The sequence below is a fragment of the Juglans microcarpa x Juglans regia genome, chromosome 2D (genome assembly GCF_004785595.1).
Source record: "Juglans microcarpa x Juglans regia isolate MS1-56 chromosome 2D, Jm3101_v1.0, whole genome shotgun sequence".
In the NCBI taxonomy this organism is placed as follows: domain Eukaryota; kingdom Viridiplantae; phylum Streptophyta; class Magnoliopsida; order Fagales; family Juglandaceae; genus Juglans; species Juglans microcarpa x Juglans regia.
In genome coordinates this window covers 8026854-8050638 of record NC_054596.1, presented here as the reverse complement: position 1 = coordinate 8050638, position 23785 = coordinate 8026854, and the positions used below count along the sequence as shown (strand labels likewise).

Here is a 23785-nt window from a genome sequence, read left to right as displayed (position 1 = left end):
CACTGGCTCTTCTTCAGCTCATAAATGATCCGGTTAACTCCAGGGGATTTCTATTACACCCCACACAGTATGTTCCGAAAAGTACAATCCTAGGTGCATGTTTGAATAAATTTTTTTATTTTTCTTTATTTTTAAGTATTTTTTAAACATTTTCAATTATAAAGAAAATATAAAATATAAATATAAATATATTAATAATCACATCTTTAAATATTAAAAAATATATATATAAATAGTCATTAGTCGACATATTTAAAAAAAAAAATTTATTAGTCATTTTATTTTTTATTATCTTCGTATCATTTCATGATATATTATTTGATTATAAATTTATAATTGAAATATAATGAATAATTTTTTATTATTTATTAATTCATTATGAAGTAAAGGATGATAAAAAAAAGAAATGATGAATTACTACTTTAAAAATCATACTGCCATTTTCCGTTTCGAAAAAGAGGGAACAAACCCTATGTAGACACTCTACCTTCAAAACGTCACCGTTTATTAGAGCTGTACAACTAATAGGACTGAAAAAAAAAAAAAAAAAAAAAAAAAAAAAAAAAAAAAAAAAAAAAAAAAAAATCCCGAGACGCTATCCATTTATCCTGAAAAAGCCCTCTGCCATCTTACATTGTCTCGACTTGTTGGCGCCAAACTCCTCTCTACCTCTCTTCTGTCTATGCGTGTGCAATGAACGCCTACAAATCCCTGGTCGGTACATCTCTTACTTCGCTCGGATGCAGTCTCCGAAGTAATCGAGCAGCCTCCTCTCCGATCTCCTTTCGACCTCTTACTTCCTTCTCTTCCCTCCTCTCTCTTCCTCTCGGTACTCTCTCTCCCTCTCTCTGTGTATACTTATATATGGTCGAAATATTTTGCTTTTAATTGTTTTTTCTTCAATTTGGCATATCTATAGGGCTCAGAATCGTATGCTGCAGAGTTCCTTCCAGATCTTATGCGTCTTCCGCTGAAGGAGCCGCGATTTCAATTGAAGCCACAGGTTTCGCGGACCAACTTCTTTCCACAAACCCAAACCTCGAGACACCGGATGAGGGACTTTTAAACGACACCGTCGAACACCTCCTTGCAAACCCTGACGACGTCGCAAGACTAATGAAGATGGAGCGCCGGTCCATCAATCTCGATGGAGGCCAATCCGTACGAACCAGTCGGTGGTTCCCGTACCTCGACAGGTTCAGGTGCGGGACTGATGAGTATTTGAGCAGCGGTGAGGTGCTGGAGGCACTTAGTCCGTACATATCGGATGTGAGGAAGGAGAGATTCCGGAATGTAGTGAGGAATCGGAGCTATTCGGTCTGCTTGGTAGTCGAAGGTCTTTGTGATTTCGGCAATGTTTCAGCTGTGTTTCGGTCCGCCGACGCCCTTGGGTTTCAATCGGTCCATGTTGTCTCGTGCGACTCGAAAAGGTGCAATGCAACGACGGTTGAGGTGAAAAATAAAAAATAGAAGCAAAAATGTCTCTCTTTTAATTTCTTTTGAATAATAATTGTTTCGTTTTTGGCAGTTCAGTTATTTACTCTATTTGTTTTTCGATGTTCATTTACGTGTTTGATAGTGAGTTTCTGTTAGTGATCATGGCTAGTTTTGTGCCTATAATATCTTTGGTCATTTTCTTATTTTAAACGCAAGAGAGAAGTGAAAGGGCATATTTGTTTTATGAGGATTTTGGACAAGTTATTTCTGAGCCTTGGTAGGATGTTCTTTTCAGTGGGAAAAGAAAGAATTTCTTTAATATTATTTCATTGTAGAATCAGTAGTGTTTCACATTTCATCAAATGATTGAAGAGTGTTAGTAATTTTGGGCTGCATTCAAGTATCTCATGGGGACTCAGCCCTCCCATCTGTTAGTTTTGCAGCTTTATATTTAAATCCTTACTCTGTATTTGGGTATTCCATCAAAATGTATGTCCCATAGGGGTGGTTGTGTTTATCTGGATATTGTTGTAAACTTGGTCATTTTGAATGTGACCAGACGTGAAACTGCCTTGAAAACTGATGCTGTGGTGCCATTTCATGGGTTGTTTGAATTGATGGCTGTTCTAAAATCTCCTTCATTTGTGATGGCCGGTGTTTCTTTTCAATTGTAGCCTCTTCTCAATTACAATTAGGTGCTGAATCTTTTGATCCAAAACTGGTTTACTTTGCCAACATTACCTGTATTGTGGCTGCAGGTATAGAAACAATCGCCATGTTAGCATGGGTGCAGAGAAATGGTTAGACATTGAACTTTGGAACTCCACCCTAGAGTGCTTTAATTTTCTTAGATCGCGTGGTTATCGAATTGCAACAACGCATGTGGGAATGGATGCGGTATTGATCAATCTTTCCCTTTTGTGCCATTTTACTCCTGAACTATCACCATTTATTTCACTTTTCACCCTAAACTATGAAAACCGTCAATCTGGACCCTAAACTACTAAATTTTTGCAACTTGAACACTTGGCTGAGATCTTAGCTAAGGGTGCAAATTGCCAAAATTTGGTAGTTTAAGGTGCCAATTGACAGTTTAGGGTGAAATTTGAGAAATGGTTCAGGGTTGCAAAATGTAGTTTCCCTTTTTGAAAAACTTCCCAATGAAAAATGTGCTTTGACTATATAATATTAGATAGAGAAATCTGAGCCTGTGTTTGGTTGACTCTTTGTTACCATACTTAGGTATCCGTTTACGAGATGGATTGGTCATGCCCAACTGCAATTGTGGTGGGGAACGAGAACAGGTAATTACCTTCTTTCTAATTAAATGTTATTATCAAAATATGGAGATATAATACGGTTTCATCAATTGATGTTTCAACGATCTATGGAAGAACTTCAATTATCTAAAATAAATGAATATAAAAAAGGGAAATTAGTATGCATTAAAGTCTTTTATATGATCTCTTATGTTCAGTAATTATTTAAAGTCCCATTTTTATATTTAGATTTTTAGTTTTTCTTAGAAGAGAGAGTAGAAACATAGGGTACACTCTCTAGAAGATTTGCTCAGGGCTGTTCACTTTCACTTGGTTGCCTGGTATCTTGAAACCTCTTTGCTTGCGGGGGCAATAGTGGAAATGTCTGAGAGAGCGCTTCGCAAAAGAATCATGTGGCATGGTGAAAGGTTTCCCGTTGGGGTTTCCGGCCCCCCTGCTCTTTTGCTAATTGTGGAAGAGGGGGAGGTGAGTTGAGTATCAACTCTCTCTCTCGCACCTGTCTTCAGCTTGTTCCTGTTTGTCAATTCAGGACGGAGCAGGCAGCTCAGATACATGAAGAGAAGAAGAGAAAAAAAGAGGAGGTTGGGGTTCCTTGAGATTAAGGTGTCAAGGCTGTTGAAGAGGGCCACAAGTGGAAGCAACCGATGCTTTGGTCTTTTTTTTTTTTATAAGTAATTTTTGTTGGGGCAACGATGCGTGCATTCAGTTGACTCATTTTCTTGAAAACCCCCTAGCGGTTGGCTCAAGTGGTGAAGGCCTTGGGCTTGGGGGTATTCTCCCCCTAGGTCTAAGGTTCAAATCCCCTTGGGTGCAAACAATCTTTAGGGGCCATCAGACTTGGGGATTTTCCCCTTGAATTACCCAAGGTGCACTTGTAGGGAACTCCTTGCCGAGGCCCTGTGCACCTCCGAGATTAGTCGGGATGTTGTTCCTGAACACTTGGTGGCAATCAAAAAATATTTTTCTTGAAAATCATAGTTATCTAACATGAATATTAATAGGTTAAATTGGCTCATTGCTCTTGCAGGGGGATAAGTGAGGAGGCCCTGGAGTTATCAGATTTGCATTGCAGTATTCCAATGAAAGGCATGGTAGACTCTTTCAATGTGTCAGTTGCTGCTGGCATCCTTATGCATCATGCTGTTTGCAACAGAATGTCACGCCTGGTAATAACTGTTGCTGTACAATCTGCAGCACATTATATAGTTCGAACTGTCTCATTTTGGAAAAGATTCATGGCTTCTAATTTCTGCTGATTTTGGCTTCTTGATATCAGTTCAGATTCATTTATATTCAAATCAAAGGAACCTTGAGGTTGATGCCTTTGTAAACTCAAAACCAGATACAGCTATTTGACCTAGTTAAAAGTTGTAGCACATTTTCTGCATCCGTGAAAGAAGCCAACTGCAGTTTTCAACCTATTTTGAACGGGTTTATGTTTACATGTTACCACAGCTTGCTGGAGTTGCTGCTGTGTATGTCCTTTCAAACAATTATAGGGAGTGCTTACTGTATTCCGAGTAAGCTGGGATCACCATTGTAAGGGACTGGGCTATGTTGAATGCCCAGTGAATAAGTTCATATAGCACATGTTGTCAGAAATAGAAGTTTCATGACGTTGTGTTATGTTATAATAGTAAATATTAGGTTAGATATTTTGCATATGCGCTTTATTTCCAATTTTCTGAAACTAAGAAATGTTGCACCATGTTTACAGGGCTGTCATGGTGATCTGACAATGGAACAAAGCCAAATCCTACTTGCAGAGTTTTCTCTGCGTCATAGCAGGAGTGCGATTAGCATTGCCAATGAGTATGCTAAGCGAAAGGCCGGCATGTTCACCCCTAAGCTTTGATAGAGAATCACCACTTGAACCATTTATGTACGATTTTCCTCATGAAGGATGTGACTTTGATAGTTTCTGTAGAAGATGATTTCAAAAAATGGCACGAAAAAAAAAAAAAAGAAACTTTAAACCAATCCAAAAGCAGCACGCTTTTTGTTTGAGAAAATGTTCAGGCAACTGTGATACGAGGCAATCTGGTTAGTTTACATAAGTGTGTACTGTATAGCATTCTAATGCTTGGATTGGGAACTGTGGTTAAGAAGTTATCCAGAGGAGACATGCTTTTGTTGTTATTAGACTCTCTTTAACGTATAATGCCATGAATGTTGGGTTTTTTCATGTGATCCATATAAATTCCATGACAGCGGTACTCGTACTTAGCCCCCCGCGTTCGTTCCTAATGGGATTCGATCTTAACTCAAAAGGTAACAAAGAAAAGGAACACGACTGTCACACCAAGGCAGGCCTTTTCTCTTTCCAGAGAGGAGAGGCACTTGCTGAGCACCGAGACTAATTTGGAAAACTGAAATATCCCCATGAATTGAATTCCTGGCATCAAATTTTTACAATAAGAAAATAATGACATATCACTGGGCATTAATTACAAACCACTTTCCATGTCTTAATATAGAATGTATTACCACCATCTTGGCAATGTATGAACCTCCGATTAAATCATTGGGAATTTCAGAATCATATACCAATATGTTAATCAATTAACATTTTACTACTCGTGGTTTGTATTGTCGCCTTTGTTCTGTCCACGCCAAGGCTTTTTCCACGCTTCTTCATTTCTTGGGACTTGATGAACTCGTCAATTCTTGCCTTCAATTCATTGTTTGGAATCAGCATGTCCGCAGTAAGATGGGAACGGTTGAAAGGGTCAGTCTGCATATCAGATACAATATATCAGAACTATTATTATTATTATTATTATTATTATATCATTATTGCTCTTTTAATCAGGTATATGTTATTATCACTATTGCTATCATTATTATTTTACGTGAGATGGAAAATTAAAAATAATAAAGCAAGCGCAGATGTACATTATCACTAAGCAGATGCCTCTGAATGACAGGTCGGTCTACGGTGATCCTTGAAGAAGGCAATATAACTGGATCCTTCATTAAAGTGTACTGCAAAAAATAAAAATAAAAAGGAGAGAGAGAGAGAGAGGTCAGCGAGGAAAGAGGGGGGATGGGAATAAGCATAACCAGATAATTTACCACAATAAATCAATGGGGAAGCAAACCCCTTGGCATACCCCAAGGGGGGACACGAGTAAATAATGAGGTGGGGGCCTTGGATTCATAAAAATGTCTAGTGCAATTGCAGATAATTCACATGTTCAACACCGAATGGGCCTTGATGATGTGTTATCAGTGCTCTTCATTATAAATTGGCTTAGAGATTTCTATCTTCTAATTCCCTCTGGGCAAACCTCCTTTCCCAAAAACACATGAATAATGTTCACTCTTTGGGTCTCATTACGGCTAAATCTTTCCACTCTTAACTTTTGGAAGATTGTTTGCAACTATCCGCCTATTATTCATCACGAAAGCCAATGAAAAATTAGGGAAGGCACCCTGAATTTTTGGCATGATAACTGGGCGGGGAAAGGTTCGTTGGCCCAAAAAGGTTTCAATATCTCTAACCCTAACCTTCTTCTCAAAGACGTGTGCTCTTCCACGGGTTGGAACATTGAAAAGCTTATGTCCCTTGGTGACCATGCTCTCCCTCAAGAGGTCTGTATTTACCCGCTGAGACTTAAGTTGGGCCCTGATTCAAGGGTTTGGAAACACACCAATAAAGGCAATTTTAGTTCTTCCAAATCTGCTTGGAACCTTTTTGGGGATCACTACCCCTCTTTCCCATTTGCTCCTTATATTTGGAATACTATTCTCCCTATCAAGGTTTCTGTTTTCATTTGGAAATTATGGCATAATGGCATTCCTTAGGATGATTGGATCCAACCTTGTTGTATCTTTTTGGCTTCCAAATGTTCTTATTGCTCTGAGGGCCTTTTAGAGACCGCTAACCATGTCTTTACAGACTCAGTCCTCTCCAAACGGGTCTGGCACCATTTTTCCTCTATTTTTGGTTTCAATTTCACCACCCTTGGTAATTGGAGGAATCAAGACACTCAGTGGTGGCTCGCCTCTAGAGGTTCGGACCAATTTCAAATTGTTGCTAGCCTTCTTCAGTCTCTCATTCTTGGGAGATTTGGATTGCAAGGAACAAAGCTAGATCCGAAGACATTCTCACTAACTCTGATTCCATCATTTAAAGTTCTTCAATTGGCTTAGGAATCTCAACAACCTCCTAAAGCCTCATTCTCTCCTCCTCAACTCAAATGCTTCCACCCTTGAGTCTCTTCACATTTCTCAAATCACCATACGTGCTAAGAGGCTAATCTTGGTGAAATGGATTCCTCCTCCTTTTGGGACCCTCAACTTAAATATTGATGGCGCGTCCAAAGGCAACACTAGTCTTCCAGGCTGTGGCGGTATCCTTAGCTCCTCTAATTGCTCCATTATTGCTGGTTTTTCTTTTTTCTTGGGCTTTGGTACTAATACTCTTGCAGAATTATCAGCTCTGAAATTTGGTCTTACTACGTCTTATCAGTAAAATATTTTTGAACTCATTGTTGAATCGGATTCTCTCCTTGTTGTAAATTGGTTTAATACCTAATCCCAAACCCCCTGGCAATATTTTGATATTTGGGATGATATTTTATAGTTCAAGCAACATTTTCCTTTTAATCTCAAACATGTTTACAGAGAGGGCAATACTTTAGCAGATAGTCACGCCTCATTTGGAGCCCTTGGCAACATGGTAAGTTTCTCTTCTCTAGTTCAATTGCCTAAGCATATGCTTGGTTTGTATGCTCTGGATCGTGCAGGTGCTCCTAGCTTTCGGCATTGACTCTAGTTCTTTATTCCTTTACGGACTCTTTGTAATCTTCTTTTATTAATTTTCTCGTTTCATTTTCTTTAGGAGCTTGGTTTTGGGATTTTATTTCATGCTCCCTTTGTATATGGTATTCCTCCACCATAAGTGACGGTTATCAATAAAATTGGAATACCGTCCTCTTCCTTTAAAAAAAAAAAAAAAAAACACTGAATGACAGCAATTTAAATGCAAAAATAAAAAAATAAAAGTGAACATACTTGAATTGGGTCAAGGAATTCATCTGGTATCTCTCCAAGAGCTGCTTCAGCGTCCATTGCCTCAGATGCTGCAACTTTGGCCTTAGCACCTAGCTGAACAAACTCCTGAATTACCCTCACATTTTCCCCAATTCTTCGAAGAACATCTGCTGCAGCGCTAAATAACTGGCACAAGCTCCAATTGGAAAATTATGTAAGGCCAACCAGATGTTTCAGGGAGAACCAAAACATTCTCTTACTAAGTATAAACAATAGTTGTCAAATAAGCGAACCTAATGAACTCTTTGCCTCAGTTAAATTACCTGCTCATTGTATGAACGACCATCTTTTGATATAGCAGCTGGGAAAATATTTTCTGTATCTCCCCTTGCCAAATGGACATATATGTAGACAATCTTAAAAACATAAACATTTAAAGTCAGCAACACCGTTTTGCCAGGATGTAAAAGCTTTATTAATTAAAAAAGAAGTTATTGTAGTGGAATGATCGATAAAACAATGTCATTCCAGCCCGTATATAACTTTTTCATTGCACTAAGAAACCTAAATAACCAGAGTCAGACCTAGTTCAGTGATATTGGTATTAGAAATATAAATCCACCGAGGATTTTTTTATCGGTATTAAAACTATAAATACACTGAGGATACCCTGATTATATGGCTTGAAATCATATATTACTCACCAAAAAATATAATCCGTTTAACAAGAAGCAAATGTTAAATCTACTTGATACCAACCTGCATCAGCAACTGTTTTGGACGAAATTCATATTTCTCAGGGTCTTTCAGAGTAAGAGATTTTCTTTGGGGGCCCACAAGTTGTAACAAAAAGTAATTGAGCATGCTGGCCACTCTCTCAACCTGAAGATAAAGAAGGGGTGCAAGGGTGGATGGGAAATTAGCAACTGTAATAACAAATAAGAACATAAAACTTGTCGAGAAAAGAAATTTTAGCAACTGAAACTGTGAGGTAACATGCATAGGTGAGGAAAACAATGAAAATATGTTACCATCTCAGGAAGTAGGAAAGGTGCTGTAATCTGCTCTGAAGTAAATGCCAGCATACTAACATCCTCATTTGCCAATTTCATATTGATCTGGATAATCTACACACGCAGTAACATACATTTTATAAGGTGCACCGGAACAGAGTACATCGTGCGCATGTGCACACACACATAAGTATATTATCAGAAAGAAAAAAGTCAAACTAACATTCTCTTGGGAGTGGAATAGTCGGGTTCTCTCCTGCCTCTCTTGAGCTGGTCTCTGCTCCCATTCGGTGGTATTTGACATCTCAGCTTCCAACTCTTTGAGTTCAAGAATTTTGTTAAGACTTTCATCAAGGAGATAAATGCTATCATTGATCAGGAAGTTTAAGAAAGTCAGATAGACACCCTTTTCCTCCTCCTTGGCAATCTGAAAATGTGACAAATTCAAAGCAGTTAAACATAGCAACAACGATGTGCAAACAGGAGGCCCCGGGGGGGGGGGGGGGGGGGGGGGGGGGGGGTGGTGTTGGTATACTACCTTTCTCCAAGCATTACGATGACTAGGGACCTGCCACAGGTACTCGAGAAGCTCGGCAATATTATGACGGATGTTAAACTTGTCAAAGAACTGCACAGATGAAAAACAAACAAGCCTATCAACAATGAGCTTCTGAAAGTCATCAACGCTGAAAAATAAATGAGAACCCAAACGCTTGAGACTAGAACCAAGCTTTGACAATGATTTTGATTGAGTTGGTTGCAACAGCAATACAACAACATGCTTTCAGAATTTATTCAAAAAGCAGGAAAAACAGACCACCACTAGACTGAACCCAATTGTCTGCATTGCAACCAAAGCAATCTATATTCCAGAGCCAAGCAAGTACAGGATCATCAGCCAAGAACTAATGTCATGAAAGATATTTGAAATTATAATGGACCAGATCAGTCAATAATACTGAGCTCCTCTAATTAAACAGACCTGAGATAACAGTATAAAACTTATTGTATCATCGAACTTGAACTAAAACCTTAGGCGCTCAAAGAGATCAATCTATACATTCAGATCCATTCTCCCCGAACACATGAGTGAGCAAAGAGTCTTAGTCATTGGTGACCAGCTGGATTTGCAACACACAACTCCCTTAGCTTTCTAATGATGCATTTTCATCAATATCCCCTTCTTGGCCAGATAAGTCGCATTCAGAGCCCAACTACCAATTAATCATTAATAAGATTTGGTGAGCTTTCCATCCAATGTATCCTTCAGGTTGACACTTGCAAGGGCAGATTTGACTCTGCACCTAATACCTACATCCGTTTTCCCAAGCATATTTTTCATCTCTTTTTTTTGGGTTGAGAGAGAGAGATCATACAGTGAGTTGAAGAGCCATGAGAGACTCCAGTACATTGTGTCTAAAGGAATGTGCAAAAAACTCATTGAGGAAACAATCTTAAGAAGCAAATCACCATGATTATAGAACTATACAATCAACTGAGTCTTGAAAGAGAAGTAAGATATCTTAGTTGCATTTTTTTTTTTTTTTAATGTCAGGGAACCTCTCCAAGGCAGGGCCCTTCGGATCCACCCCTGCAAATTAAACCCTGGTACCGTGCACCGCACCCTTGGAAGTTTTCCTACACGGAATTGGTTAAATCGCTGACTTTTCACTAGGGGGTGTGGTTCCAAAGGATTGTTTGCACCCATGAGGTGTTGAACCTTGGACTTTGAAGAGAGTGATACCCCAAGACCAAAGCCTTTACTACTTGGGCCAACCCCTTGGGGTTAGTTGCAAAAATTTGATAATGATTTCACTGTGCGAACAGTTTTACATAAATTTGCCTGCAATTCCACCTTTTCACCCTCTCAAAGCAATTATCAAGAACAGTTGCAAGCAAATAAAATAAAGCATATTTCCTGCGTGCATCTAAAAAAGTATGCTGTCACAAAACTAAGTGACTAGTCTAGGCCACCATGATTGGCTCAAACTTCAACTACGTCTACACCCTTAAAAAACATCTGTAATCGATTACCTGATTGTGAGCACCGGTGAACTCAATGTCGACATAAAGTTTCAGAAGATTTCTCACAAGATACTCGAGAGACAGTTGGTGCCCTTCAAACAGAGTAGCAGTAACAGAAGGGCCACTGCACAAGCAATAGAAAAAAAATGAGCTAAGCTAGGAAAGTTTTAGGGGCACTCAATAATCTCTCTTTCGATTAAAAATTTCTCTAAAAAAATAAAAAGAAAAAAGGAAGATGAAAAATCACCTTCCACGGGGCATCCAGCAGTTCAGCACTTCAACCATCTTCGCCCTAAGATAAGGGTTTCTAATAAATTCCGGACTGGCCATGAACATGATAATAAAGTTCATGAAGTCATCCTGCCAAGCCAAAAAAAAATTACATTTTACCACAGATTGGAAGACGATATGCAGAGAGCAAAAGGAATAGATTGTGAATAAAACTATGCAACAAAAAGTCTACCAGCAAGACCCCGTCCAAAGCTTTTGGAATCCGTGAAGCAAATATAAGCAACTCCATTGCATCTTCCACAAAATGCTCTGGCATAGCTGCGAATTCCATTGGGCATGTGGATGGCAGAGGCATCTTAAATCCACCAACAAGGCTAACCAACCAAACCACCATTAACCGGTAGAAAGAAAGAGCATTCTGAATAAGTGCTCCATCCTAAGAAGAAAAAAAACAAGAGCTTCATATAGTTTAACACATTAATTCATATTAAAAACACCCTTCAAAATCTTGGAGCCAAAGGAAAAGGGAAAAAAGAAATAATATTAGAACAATCCCATTTGAGGCAGGTACTTTACAGGAGGAAAACTGTGAAACAGAGAAATTATCTGATACTTCAATGTATGATAAAAAATGCAGTCTGTGACAAGTCCACACTTCATATGTACAAGACATAATCTTTATACTTTTGATCCTTTTCCCAAGGTAACAAAATACTTTAATGGAGGAATGGAAGAAAAACAGGAAACAAAGATTAAAAAGAAAGCTGACCCGAAAGTACCAAACCCTGGCCTGACTACTCTGAAAATTAGGCTCGATTGATTCTTTGGTGTTCTGACCTGACATGGATGCTAAAAAATTCCATAGTCCGACCCGAAGCTAACCCAAACAGTGTTTTTTTAATAACAAATTTCCAAAAAGACACTGTTTTATTGTTCTGAAAACAAAAATTGACAAACAATTAATTTGTTCTGATCTCACTTCCTTCTGACTTGACCCGTTAAAAAATTCTGACCCTAACTCGGGTCAGGTCAGAATGACAGGCCTAGTGAAACTGAAACATGACATACAATGACTATAATCGATCAAGAACAGGTATTATATTTATATATATATATAAGTAGTAAAGGGTTTTATTGTTGAAACATTTTTTTGATAAGTAAAAGTAAAACTTTATTAATAGAAAAAGGCATAGCCCATGTTCTTGATGAACTAGTCATTGTATGACAGCCACAAAATTTCGTTGGGTCGGAATAACAGGCCTATTGGCTCAGAATGGGAGGCCTACTGAACCTGAAACACAGAGGCTCCTAAGTTTGAAGTGTTGGCCCAGACTGATCATTCAAAGATGTACAATGACTATATGGACGACAATGACTAGAAGATAGATTGAGCACCCAACCAATTAGCCTGCTAGAAAGTGACCTTCCACCATACAATAGATTCAAACCTTTGCCCTCTGTGATCCACCATAATACAAGTCAAATCAACTTCAAGGAGCAGTAGGACGTCAAAATCGTTAGTAGTGCCAGTCTGTCCCCATGCAAGTGCATAGGGGGGAGAGAAATAGAGATATATACAAATATATATATATATATATATAGAGAGAGAGAGAGAGAGAGAGAGAGAGAGCTGACATACCCTCAACATCTGAGCTTCATAACAAAGCTTCTCTTGTGAATACGACTCTATTTCTTTCTCAAGGCGAGATATGTCCAGCTCCAACGCTGGTGTAGGAGCATGCCCTTGCATGGATTTAAGAGTAGAGAGAGTATCTTCACACCTTTGAATGTCCTAGAATAAATCCACTCGAGAATAATTACAATTTTGTAATGGAATTTGAAAAATGGGCATTTTTTTTTTTATAAGTAAAAATGGGCATTTATAAAGGATGCATTATTACCTGAACTAAATGTTTAAAGTCAGAGAATGCTTTTAATAAACCCAAGTGGAGCACCCTTGCAGTCATAAAGAAGCACTCGCAAATAAATGGATATTTAGTTTTATCACCAGTTGATGCCAGCTTTGCATTAGAGGATCCACTGGCAGTGCTGCCAGAACTGGTGGCGTCTTGAGATTGTAGCAACCGATTTTCAACTTCAGTATCTTGTCTAGAGCCATCAGTTTTACCTAAATTGTTTTTCTTAAGCCATTCAGCAACTTCTTCTGATGATGCATGGAGAGCAGTCAACGCTCTAGTACAAAATCATCATGAATAACCAGGAGAAGAGAATAAATATCCATATAAACTTATAGAAGAAAATCAATGTCCATAAAACATAAAGCTCTCACCTTAAATCCAATCTGTTACTGTTAAATACATATTTGGGATCAATCTTATCCCTTTTTGTTAAGTTCACGTCTAGAAAAGGCTCACACAGGCGAAGCATGACAGCACTGAGACTGACAAACATGCCTGAGCTTGCACAAGATAGAGGATCAACCTATAACAAAGGTAAGAACAATGCCATGTAAATTAGGAAAAGAAAAAGTGAAAATATTGCCTTTTAAGTATTCTTTCCAAAGAAAAGCAGGGAGAAATATATCAGTTCAGAAATATACTACAACTGCAACTTGAGCAATCTATGAGAAATGGCAAAATACCTGAATATGAGCCCTTGACGAGTTTTTATTGATCACCTCTGCAAGATACTCAAGAACATTTTCACGGGTGTCCATATTTTTAAGGAGTGAGAGAAGAACTTCTGCTAGACCATCATATAAGTTGTTCATGACTGTTTTGATTGTGGTAAATGATGATGATAAATCAGCTTGTCGGTGAGTTGATGCTTCTGAAAAGCATTGCAGCCTGGTGTTTTAGAGAGTAATAATGCAGAAGTAAGAAAGCAATCTTAGACATCACAACCAAAAGTAGTCCATAGCTATAGGTTCACATGTTCAATAGGCATAAAAACCAGTAACAATGAAGATGTTAGGGGTGCCACCCGCACCCCCAAGGGCGGGGGTGGCCCCTTCCCTGCCCCCGGATGGGGGGTGGGGTTTGCCAACCGGAATCCGCCCCTCCACACCGTGGGTGGGCCCCCCATCCGGGCGGGTGCCAGGGCTGGACCCCTAGTCCTTCTGCCCCCCATCCACTACCCACTGTAGACAAGTACCAGGAAAAGAAGAAGAAGAAGAAGAAGAAGAAGAAGAAGAAGAAGAAGAAGAAGAAGAAGATTCACAACAAAATACAAATCCACAACAAAATCCACAAAACATCTACAACAGAATATACAAAAAATTGGAAACAACAAAAAAAAAGAATCATAAACTAGTAAAAAAATTCTTCTCAAACTAGTAAACAACAAATTGGAGAGAGAGAGAGAGAGAGAGAGAGAGAGAGGGTCTGAGAGAAAAAGAGGAGGAAACGCCAAGAAGGAAGAGGAGGAGGACAAGAAGAAGAGGACGGCGGACACAGCGACTTGGCGAGAGGGAGAAAGGGTCTGAGAGAAGAAGACACCAAAGAGAAGAAAGAGAGAGGGGGGAAGAGAGACTGTCGAGGGGAGGGGGCTAGGTTTAACTTAAACCTGACCCTAAAATGATGCAGTTTCATCGTTTATTTTATATATAATTATATATAATGGCCTGGGCTCAAGCCCTGGATCCAGGGTGCAATGGGGGGCGGGCCTAGGCCCAGACCAATGGTACGGTTCCGATTTGCCTATGGCGGTGTCTTTGGAGGAAGAGGAACTAGAGAATTTTGAAGATCGTAAGTGGTCAATGGATGAGCTTAGAACTTTCTTTTTTAACACTTTGTTCCATTGGTAGATTGTAATTGATTTTATGGCATAAACATTCATAAATTTCTTGTATCAATAGAACATCATGCATAGGTGTTGCTCTTGTATATGTCCCATATACTTGGGTTCTTTCCCATTCTTATGATCAATAAAATCTTGTTTACCAATAAATAAATAAATCCAGCAACCATGACAGAACGTAGGGAAAAAAAAAAAAACAGTGGAATTGAGCATAGGGTTTCAAACAAAGTAAATCATCCAAAGAATCAGTAAAAAATCATGAAAGAAGAAGCAAAGCCAAAACTTTTTTTTTTTTTTTTGATAAGTAAGATATAACCTTTATTGATGTGAATGAAATAGGCATACACCTAGTACACAGGAAGTATACAGTTGAGCACCTAGATACATTCTAAGAGCGTTAAACTAAAGATAGGAATTCATGTATATCATCCCCATTTAATACAATAGCTGAAAACCAAAGCAGTAAAGTGTGCAGAAAATAATTCTTCAGCTCCATCATTGTTCTTTCCTTGTCTTCGAAGCATCGCATATTCCTTTCCGTCCAAATACACCACATGATACACAACGGAATCATTCTCCAAGCTGCTGCCACTTGATGACTGCCCTGCAATTTCCTCCAACAACCCATCAGCTCCACCACTCTCCTAGGCATTACCCAAGCCACACCGACCCGTCAAAAAATCTCATCCCACAACCCTCTTGCTACATCACAATGTAATAAAAGATGATCTACCGATTCTCCACTCTTTCTACACATGTAGCACCAATCCAGTACAACGCATCCTCTCTTCCTCAAATTATCCGTGGTTAAGATCTTCCCAAGGGCGGCATTCCAAACAAAGAAAGCAACTCTAGAGGGCACACGAGACCTCCAAATGTTCCTCCAAGGAAAAGAGGTGTGATCCTGTGAAATCAAAATTTTATAATACGCTTTTACTGAGAATTTCTTATGCTCCTGGAGTCTCCATTTCAAGCTGTCTTGTTGCGCCATAGTAGACCCTAAAGAATGTAGCAAGCTGAAAAAATCTGAAACCATAGATAATTCCCAATCATGAATATCTCTATTAAACAGAATATTCCACTGATGCGAACCATGGGCAAGTAATCGCACTTCCGCCACAGAAGCGTCCTTGTTAATTGCAATACGATATAAAGCTGGAAACACCCTTTCCAATGCATGATCTCCACACCACACATCCCGCCAAAAACTGATTCGGTCACCCTCACCTGCGACAAAACGAATATGATTTACTAAAATAATCCACCCCTTCCTTATAAACTTCCATAGCCCCACTCCATGCCCCCCTCTCACTTCTTTAGAACACCACCCACCCCAATCAACCCCATATTTAGCATCTATTAATTCCCTCCACAAAGAACCCTCTTCCATATGATATCTCCAAAGCCATTTCCCCAGCAACACTTTATTAAAAGTTCTCAAGTTACACACACCCAATCCCCCATACTCAACTGGAGAACATACTGTCTTCCAATTAACCAAATGAACTTTCTTCTCCTCCCCTAAGCCTCCCCAAAGAAATGCCTTGAAGAGTTTCTCAATTCTATTCACCACTCCTGCAGGCATAGGAAAAAGGGATAAAAAATAAGTGGGGAGGTTTGTCAGGGTACTCTTGATAAGAGTGAGACGACCTCCTTTCGATAGATACACCCTTTTCCATCCAGCCAACCTTTTCTCTATCTTTTCTACCACCCCATCCCATATAGCTCTACTCTTGAAAGTAGCACCTAATGGAAGACCCAGATATTTCATTGGGAATGAGGACACCCTGCAACCCAGAAGACTTGCTAGATTGCGTATATTAGGGACCACACCCACCGGAACCAACTCAGACTTGTCAAGGTTCACCTTAAGCCCTGATACTGCTTCAAAACAAAGTAATAATGCTCGCAAAGTTTGGACCTGACTCCTATCCGCTTCACAAAACAACAGAGTGTCGTCTGCAAAAAGAAGATGTGAAATGGTACAAGAGCTACCAGAGCTATGTCCCACCTGAAAACCAGATAGAAAACCCCCACTAACAGTAGCCTGCAACATCCTGCTCAATGCCTCCATAACTATGACAAAAAGAAAGGGAGATAATGGATCACCTTGTCGCAAACCCCTCGAACTATGAAAAAAACCTGTAGGAGTGCCATTAACTAACACTGAAAACCGGGCCGTTGAAATGCAAAAACGCATCCAAGAAATCCACCTATCTCCAAAACCACACCTCTTCAATAAATACAAAAGGAAATCCCAGTTCACATGGTCATAAGCCTTCTCCATATCTAGCTTGCAAAGAATACCTGGACTTCCCTCCCTCAATCTAGCATCCAAACATTCATTTGCAATGAGCACCGAATCAAGTATATATCTCCCATGAATAAAAGCATTTTGAGGCTTGGATATAATATTTTCCAGCACTAGACTAAGCCGATTAGCAAGGACCTTTGAAATAATTTTATAGACACTGCTAATCAGACTTATTGGGCGAAAATCCACAATATTCGACGCCCCATATTTCTTTGGAATGAGTGCAATAAAAGTCGCATTAAGTGATTTTTCAATCTTTTGATAAGCATGAAATTCACTGAACACCCGCAAGACATCACCTTTCACCACATCCCAACAAGTTTGAAAGAAACCCATTGAGAAACCATCCGGACCCGGCGCTTTGTCCTTAACCATACCAGATATGACCTTGAAAATCTCATCTTCCACAAAAGGTCTCTCCAATACACTCACAAGCTGCGGATCAATTGCCTCAAATGGTAAGTCATCAAGCTTCGGCCTCCAGGTTACTGGTTCGGTAAGCAAAGTCTCATAATAATGTGCAATATGACTTTCTAGATCAGCCGAGGAAGATAGCACCTGTGTACCTGAATATAACAACTCAATTAGCCATTTTGTGAAAGAACTTCGTACACCTGTCACCCTCTTTCAACCAGAGGGCTCTGGATTTTTGACGCCATGAAGTCTCTTCTAACAGCAACACCCTTTCCAACTCTGCCACAACCGTTACTTTTCTCAATAACTCCTCCTCCGAAGCCCTTCCCAATAATTCCTTACCCTCCAACTCCTGCAACTCCTCCATCAGAATAGACTTTTGATTGTCAATGTGACCAAAAACTTCCAAGTTCCATTTCTTCAGGTCTTGCTTTAGGGCCTTCATTTTACCTGCAAGAATAAAACTCGGAGTGCCACTAACATGGTACGAAGTCCACCAAGTTCTCACCATCTCGACAAACCCATCCGCCTTAAGCCACATATTTTCAAACTTGAAATACCGGCGACCCCCTTGAATGCCACCACAATCTAAGAGGATAGGAAAATGGTCTGAACTGACTCTAGCTAACCTTTTCTGACTAACTTCTGGATAGTGGGCTTCCCATAACGGTGAGACAAGAAAACGATCCAATTTCGACCAAGCACGGCCATTAGACCATGTATACTCACCACCCACCAGAGGGAGGTCCATAAGATCCATCTCAAAAATGAACTCAGAGAATTCCGCCATGGCCAAAGTGTGTCGATGATGCCCCGATCGTTCACTAGGAAAACGAGTAATGTTAAAATCCCCCCCCATACACCACGGCACATCCCATATAGAGTGTATTCCCGTCAACTCCTCCCACAATCGTCGTCTATCTCTATCTATGTTAGGACCATAAGAACCTGCAAAAGCCCAAATCCACCCATCGCTCACATTTTTGAATAGCACCGAAACCGAAAACTCTCCAACACACTCCTCAATCGCCTCAACCACTCTTTTATCCCACATTAATAATACTCCACCTGATGCTCCCTGAGAGGCCAAATAGGACCAACCCATATAAGAACATCCCCAAATACTACGCACAAAACTTCTATCAATAAAACCCAACTTTGTTTCTTGCAAGCATATCACATCTCCCTTCCATGATCTCAATAGCGCTTTGATCCGAAGGCGTTTGTCCCTATCATTGAGACCCCTTACATTCCAAGAAACGATCTTAGGCTTCATTAAAACTTAACTTACCCCTCCCCTTTGATCTAACCCTTCCACTACTCCCCTCCTTGACATCATAATTGATGGAGCATGTTAAGCGTTTAAGTTCCCTATCTTGTTTTGAAGCTGATTTCGAACGGCTAGCTTCAATAGCCACAAGAAGGGCCATAAATTGTTCCTCATAACCTCCAAAAGAGACCCCAAAAATTTTCTGTAACTCCTCTACCTTTTTAAAGATCCAATTCGTCGAACAACTCCCATAATCACTGGGAGGGAGTGTACATAAAGGAGTAAGAGCCCCCACTTCCCCAACACTGTGATTGGGAATCACCAAAACATCCAGCTTATTTGTTTCACCACTTAAAACCATATTGTTAAGAGGAGAAACATCCCCAGCAAGTAACTCATCAGGTCTACTCATCACCAAGGGTGAAAGACCACTCTGAACCACATCACTGTCCCGCATAAACACCTCACCGCAAAGGGACATCTCTCTATCCCTCAGGCTTAACTGCTCGTGCATCACTTCTGGAACTACGTCCACCACGCACAATTTCGATAGTCCCTTCTCCACAGACGCGGAAGTCAATGCCAGAAGCTCCCCCTCCTCTACCTCTTCCCGTCGGAACTCCTTTACCGTTTCACCTGAGTGGTCGACCGAGAGTGTCGGCAACTTCTGTGCCGGCAGGGTTGCCAATAATGCACTTATCGGCACCACAGGAGCAACATCTCGGAACCGAGTCGAATCTCCTTTTCCATCTCACCAGAGGGTTCGACTGAGGTTGTCGGCAGCTTTTGTGCCGGCAAGATTGCCGGTAATGAACTTATCGGCGCCACCCGCTGTCCCTGGTCCGATATCTCGGAACCGAGGCCCTTCCCCGACCCGACTGTCTCCACTGCCCTCCAGGCCTTCACAGTGCCTGATGACTGACCCTTGCCCAAGCCCATCGCTCTGCCCAGACCCAAACCAAGCCCACCATTTCGGCCCACCACCTCCTTACCTTTAACGCAGCGTTTTAGATAATTTATTTCATCTAACACACTGCCGATCTTCTCCTCCAATCCAGCTAGCATCTTCAAAATGCTTTCCTCATTTAGCCCCGCCAAACTGCTTTCTGTTACACCATGCCGCTGCACGTCCTCAGAGATGGTTACACCTGACACCACGTCTACTGCAGCACGATGCCGTACCTTCTTCAGCACCTCACTGTATGACCTTGCCCCCCTTGCCCACGATAATGGAGCACCTCCCTCACTTTTGTTCTTCTTTGCAGCAACTTTCTGGATATCAGCCATCTCCATTAAAATATCAGCAAGCTTCTTCCATCCCTCCCCCTTCCTACCTTCCGGAATCACAAGCAATCCTCTCCTCTTATCACGACCAAATTCTGAGATGGAGATGAAGCTACCATTAAAGTTACGTCCCTTCCTCACTATTATCACAGTGTCCCCTTTTCTACGAGTTCGCAGAAACTCCTGAGTACCCAAGGTTACTGCACACTCCTTCACCATAAAACCCAGCCAACCCAGAGTTTCCCAATCTACTGAGATATATTTCATACCACGATGACTACTTTCTATAATCCTCCACCACCTAGCATTCTCCTTTCTAAACTCAAACAACTTCTGATCAATGAATACCTCCTTGCACAACCCCATCTAAACCAACCCACAGACAATACAAACCTAATGATTCAAAGAATACACTAATCCCCTCAAGAAGGAAAAGCCATTGATGAATCACAACCAACAGAAGGAAAAAAGTCTGCAATCTACCCTCTTAGCTAAAAATAGAATAAATTTCTTGCAGGTAGTTGTCCTTCGTCCAGCTCTTATACTCCATAAGATCGAGCGCTCAAGGAGATGATACTTTGTGGTTGATACCTAAAAAGCCAAAACTCTTCACAGCCAATCTTAACCGTAAAAAACTCTATAATTCAATTGCATCCAAGTGGGCCTTATCCTATCAGTTTTCCTTCTTCTAAACATTTGAAATCTAAGAGAGAATATAACTTCCTCGCTGAAGGCCAGAAAAAGATCTGGAGGTACAAAACCAAGAAAAAGAAAAGGCCCACGAAAACTAAAAGAGATTGGGTGTCTTTTTAAATTCACAGTGGCATATGCACAACAATTCAGTAATTTCATAACCTTGCTTTAAGATGGTATATAGCCAACATCTTGTTCTGATAAACGGATCATTCAATCAATCAAAATAGAAGTTACAATAAAACCAATTTTAATACATCAAAGAGTCAATCCCCTGATATCATCAGTCACTGTTTGACTTAAGGAATCTTTCCCAATATTGATAACACCCAACAATGTACTATAATTGCTATAACATTGAGACCCCCATTAGCTTTATAATTAATATGATCAGCCTAACTGCAGCCCCTAATGCTGTCTACATAAGCTACAGAAGATCCAACCCATAACATTTTATATCCAGTCATCATTTTAGAGATTCCACCCAGAATATCATGCATATATCCAAATGGATGAAAAAGATCCCATTCTTAAGTTATTTCACCTCCCCTGAGCAACCCACAGCCAAGCTGCCGTTTACTGAAATCACTAAAACGCTGAGCAGATTGGGAGGTTGAAGAAGTGTGATAAACGTGGCACAATATTAGGCATCCATATTTTCTTAATTAAGTAATTTTTAAGACGAACGAATTGAATACAGGATCCAGCTTCCTAATATACCAGAAACACGTAACATGCACTGCCCATATACTATTAATTCAGAAACTGAAGAAGCGAGGGAAGTGCTGGAAACAAGTAAAAGTGACTCCTCTACTGCTGTTTGTGCTCTGAAAAAATAAAACCCCACAATTTGAGCAAGCCAAACACATGCATTATGTTCAGATGGCAGAGAATTTCTGTTTTATACAAATATTAAACAATAAGAAATAAAATATTCTACATTTTGATTGTTCTATCTCTTCCCACATTTCCTAGCCACTACACAATACCAAATCAAAACCACGATAACAATAAAAATTGCAACCTAGGATAACTCCACCACTTACCCCACATCAGGCTGGCTCTTGAAAATGGCATGATCGGGCAGAGCGCTAACATGAAAAAAGGGCCCCAATATGCTCGTCATCTCAATAACCCGGCCGTTCAAATAAACGCCTTTTGGAATCCACCACGGATGATTCACTAACGATTTGGCGCCAACCGGGAAGCTAACCAAATACAGCAAAGCCCTTAAAGGCTGCTGAAAATTCCCCAGCGCTGAAACCTTAATAACACTGCCCCTCAAGTCCTCATACAACCCCTTCAATATGGAGTCCAAGCTATCAAAGTCCGAGTCCCTAAAGAACTCTTCCAAGAAACCAGGTGGGCATTGAGTGCCCCCAGCACTACTACCTCCGAACCCGTCCACCGAGCTCCCAACCTCAGAGAAAATCAGCGGCAACAAAGGAGATTTACTCGAACGTGACTTCTCATTCGAATTCAGCGGATTCGGGAACAACTCAGGGTTCCCCAAGTGAATCCTACAATACGAGACCGACAATTTCTTCGCTTGCTTCACCACCGACTCCATCTCGGACTTAACATCCTTGTCCTTCATGGAAGCGATCTTCTTTCCCTCGTCGAAGGCGCGGCGATAGCAGCCGACCAGATACTGGAAGGGCGGTTCCGCCGAGGAAAAATTCCCGGAGAGCCGATCGATCAGGACCCGCTCCATCAAATCCCTAGAAAGCCTCAATTCCTTGCCCTCGCTCAGAACCTCGGCCGCGGTCATCTCCAAGTACACGATTCGGGAATCGGATGATGACTCCGCGGTATCGGTCAGAGACACGAGGAAGACTTTCCGGAGGATTATGTCCTCGATTTCCTCCAGAGACCTCTTTTGAGGTTTTGGGGCGGCCATAGAGGGCAAAGGTTCTTTCCTTCTCCGTTAAACGGTCCTAAAAACACAAAGATTTTCCCAGCAAAGCAAAAAAAAAAAAAAAACCGCAAACCCGATTTTTTAAGGAATTCTTTTAAGACTTCCCCGGGAAACAAACAGATGAATGAGTGAATTAGATAGTGAAATCGGAATCGGAGTATAGCAGGAAAAGTCGCGGTGTAGAGACACTGTAATCGGGAGGGTACGAGTAGACACAGAGCAGAGAGGTTTGGCCCTTTTATATGGGAAACTCGCTTTGAGTCCCGAAGAAAGACCCGGTCGTCTCAAATATTGGGGAAACAAAAAGGGCTATAATAAATTACGCAATTTATCTCTTCTAAATAGCAAAAATAAATAGAATAATATTATTCGACATCTTAATTTTTATTATTTTTCTTATCTTTTTATGATATGATATTAAATAATTATAAATTATTTATTATATTTCATTTATAAATCTATCATCTACCATATTATAAGATGATGAAAAAAACAGTAATGAATAGATTGACTGAAATAAATAAATCTTGATAATCTTCAATTAGTTAAAAAAAAAATCGAGAATATCTTTATAAAGTATCTTTCTAGCACAGTTTTGAATAATAATACCCTCAATACCATTTTAAAGGACATTTAGATAAGGGAGATGGAGTCCCAAATCCCATACTATCCTTGATAAGTGAAAATACCCACCTAAGAGTCGTCGCCCAACCCAAAACAGGCATATTGTACTTGGATTGAGCCTATCCTAGTATTTAAGTTTGAATAGAGGTAGAGAATCCACATAAATTCATTTAAGATCAATTATTTTTATCAGTTATTATTTACTATCCTATATCTCACATCTTATGAAAAAAAAAATTTGTCAAGTGTAGAATGTGAAGTTAAATAGTAGCTAATATATAGTAAAATCTTTTATTTAAAGAGTTATCTCTATTTTTTTTTTTTTTTTTTTGCTATATGTTGCATGTATATTATTACTCTTCAAAATATTTAACTAGATGCTGGCCTCGTTTGTTTTTAAAAAATATCTCATCTCACCTTATCTCATCTTACTTCATCATTACAACATTTTTATATTTTCACACAAAATAAAATAAATAATTCAACTTTTTCAAATCTCAAAACAAAAATAATATTAAAAAATAT

The 23785-nt window shown here is 39.9% G+C and overlaps 2 protein-coding genes across 2 annotated transcripts; one reads left to right on the top strand and one right to left on the bottom strand.

The window, feature by feature from the left end:
- Nucleotides 1–595: 595 nt before the first annotated feature.
- Nucleotides 596–4697, top strand: LOC121248327 (tRNA (guanosine(18)-2'-O)-methyltransferase). Its single transcript, XM_041146768.1, has 6 exons — nt 596–829; nt 920–1430; nt 2196–2334; nt 2680–2741; nt 3745–3883; nt 4435–4697. The coding sequence occupies exons 1-6, from the start codon at nt 694–696 to the stop codon at nt 4570–4572; spliced, it is 1125 nt and encodes a 374-aa protein (XP_041002702.1). The 5' UTR covers nt 596–693; the 3' UTR covers nt 4573–4697.
- A 380-nt stretch (nt 4698–5077) lies between these two features.
- Nucleotides 5078–22886, bottom strand: LOC121248236 (probable ubiquitin conjugation factor E4). The gene is made up of 16 exons (XM_041146637.1): nt 21765–22886; nt 13587–13791; nt 13275–13426; nt 12886–13177; nt 12624–12776; nt 11217–11420; nt 11001–11113; nt 10763–10877; nt 9267–9356; nt 8952–9155; nt 8747–8842; nt 8475–8597; nt 8039–8131; nt 7737–7901; nt 5613–5702; nt 5078–5451 (listed from the first exon to the last, which is right to left on the bottom strand). The coding sequence occupies exons 1-16, from the start codon at nt 22616–22618 to the stop codon at nt 5272–5274; spliced, it is 3129 nt and encodes a 1042-aa protein (XP_041002571.1). The 5' UTR covers nt 22619–22886; the 3' UTR covers nt 5078–5271.
- Nucleotides 22887–23785: the final 899 nt, after the last annotated feature.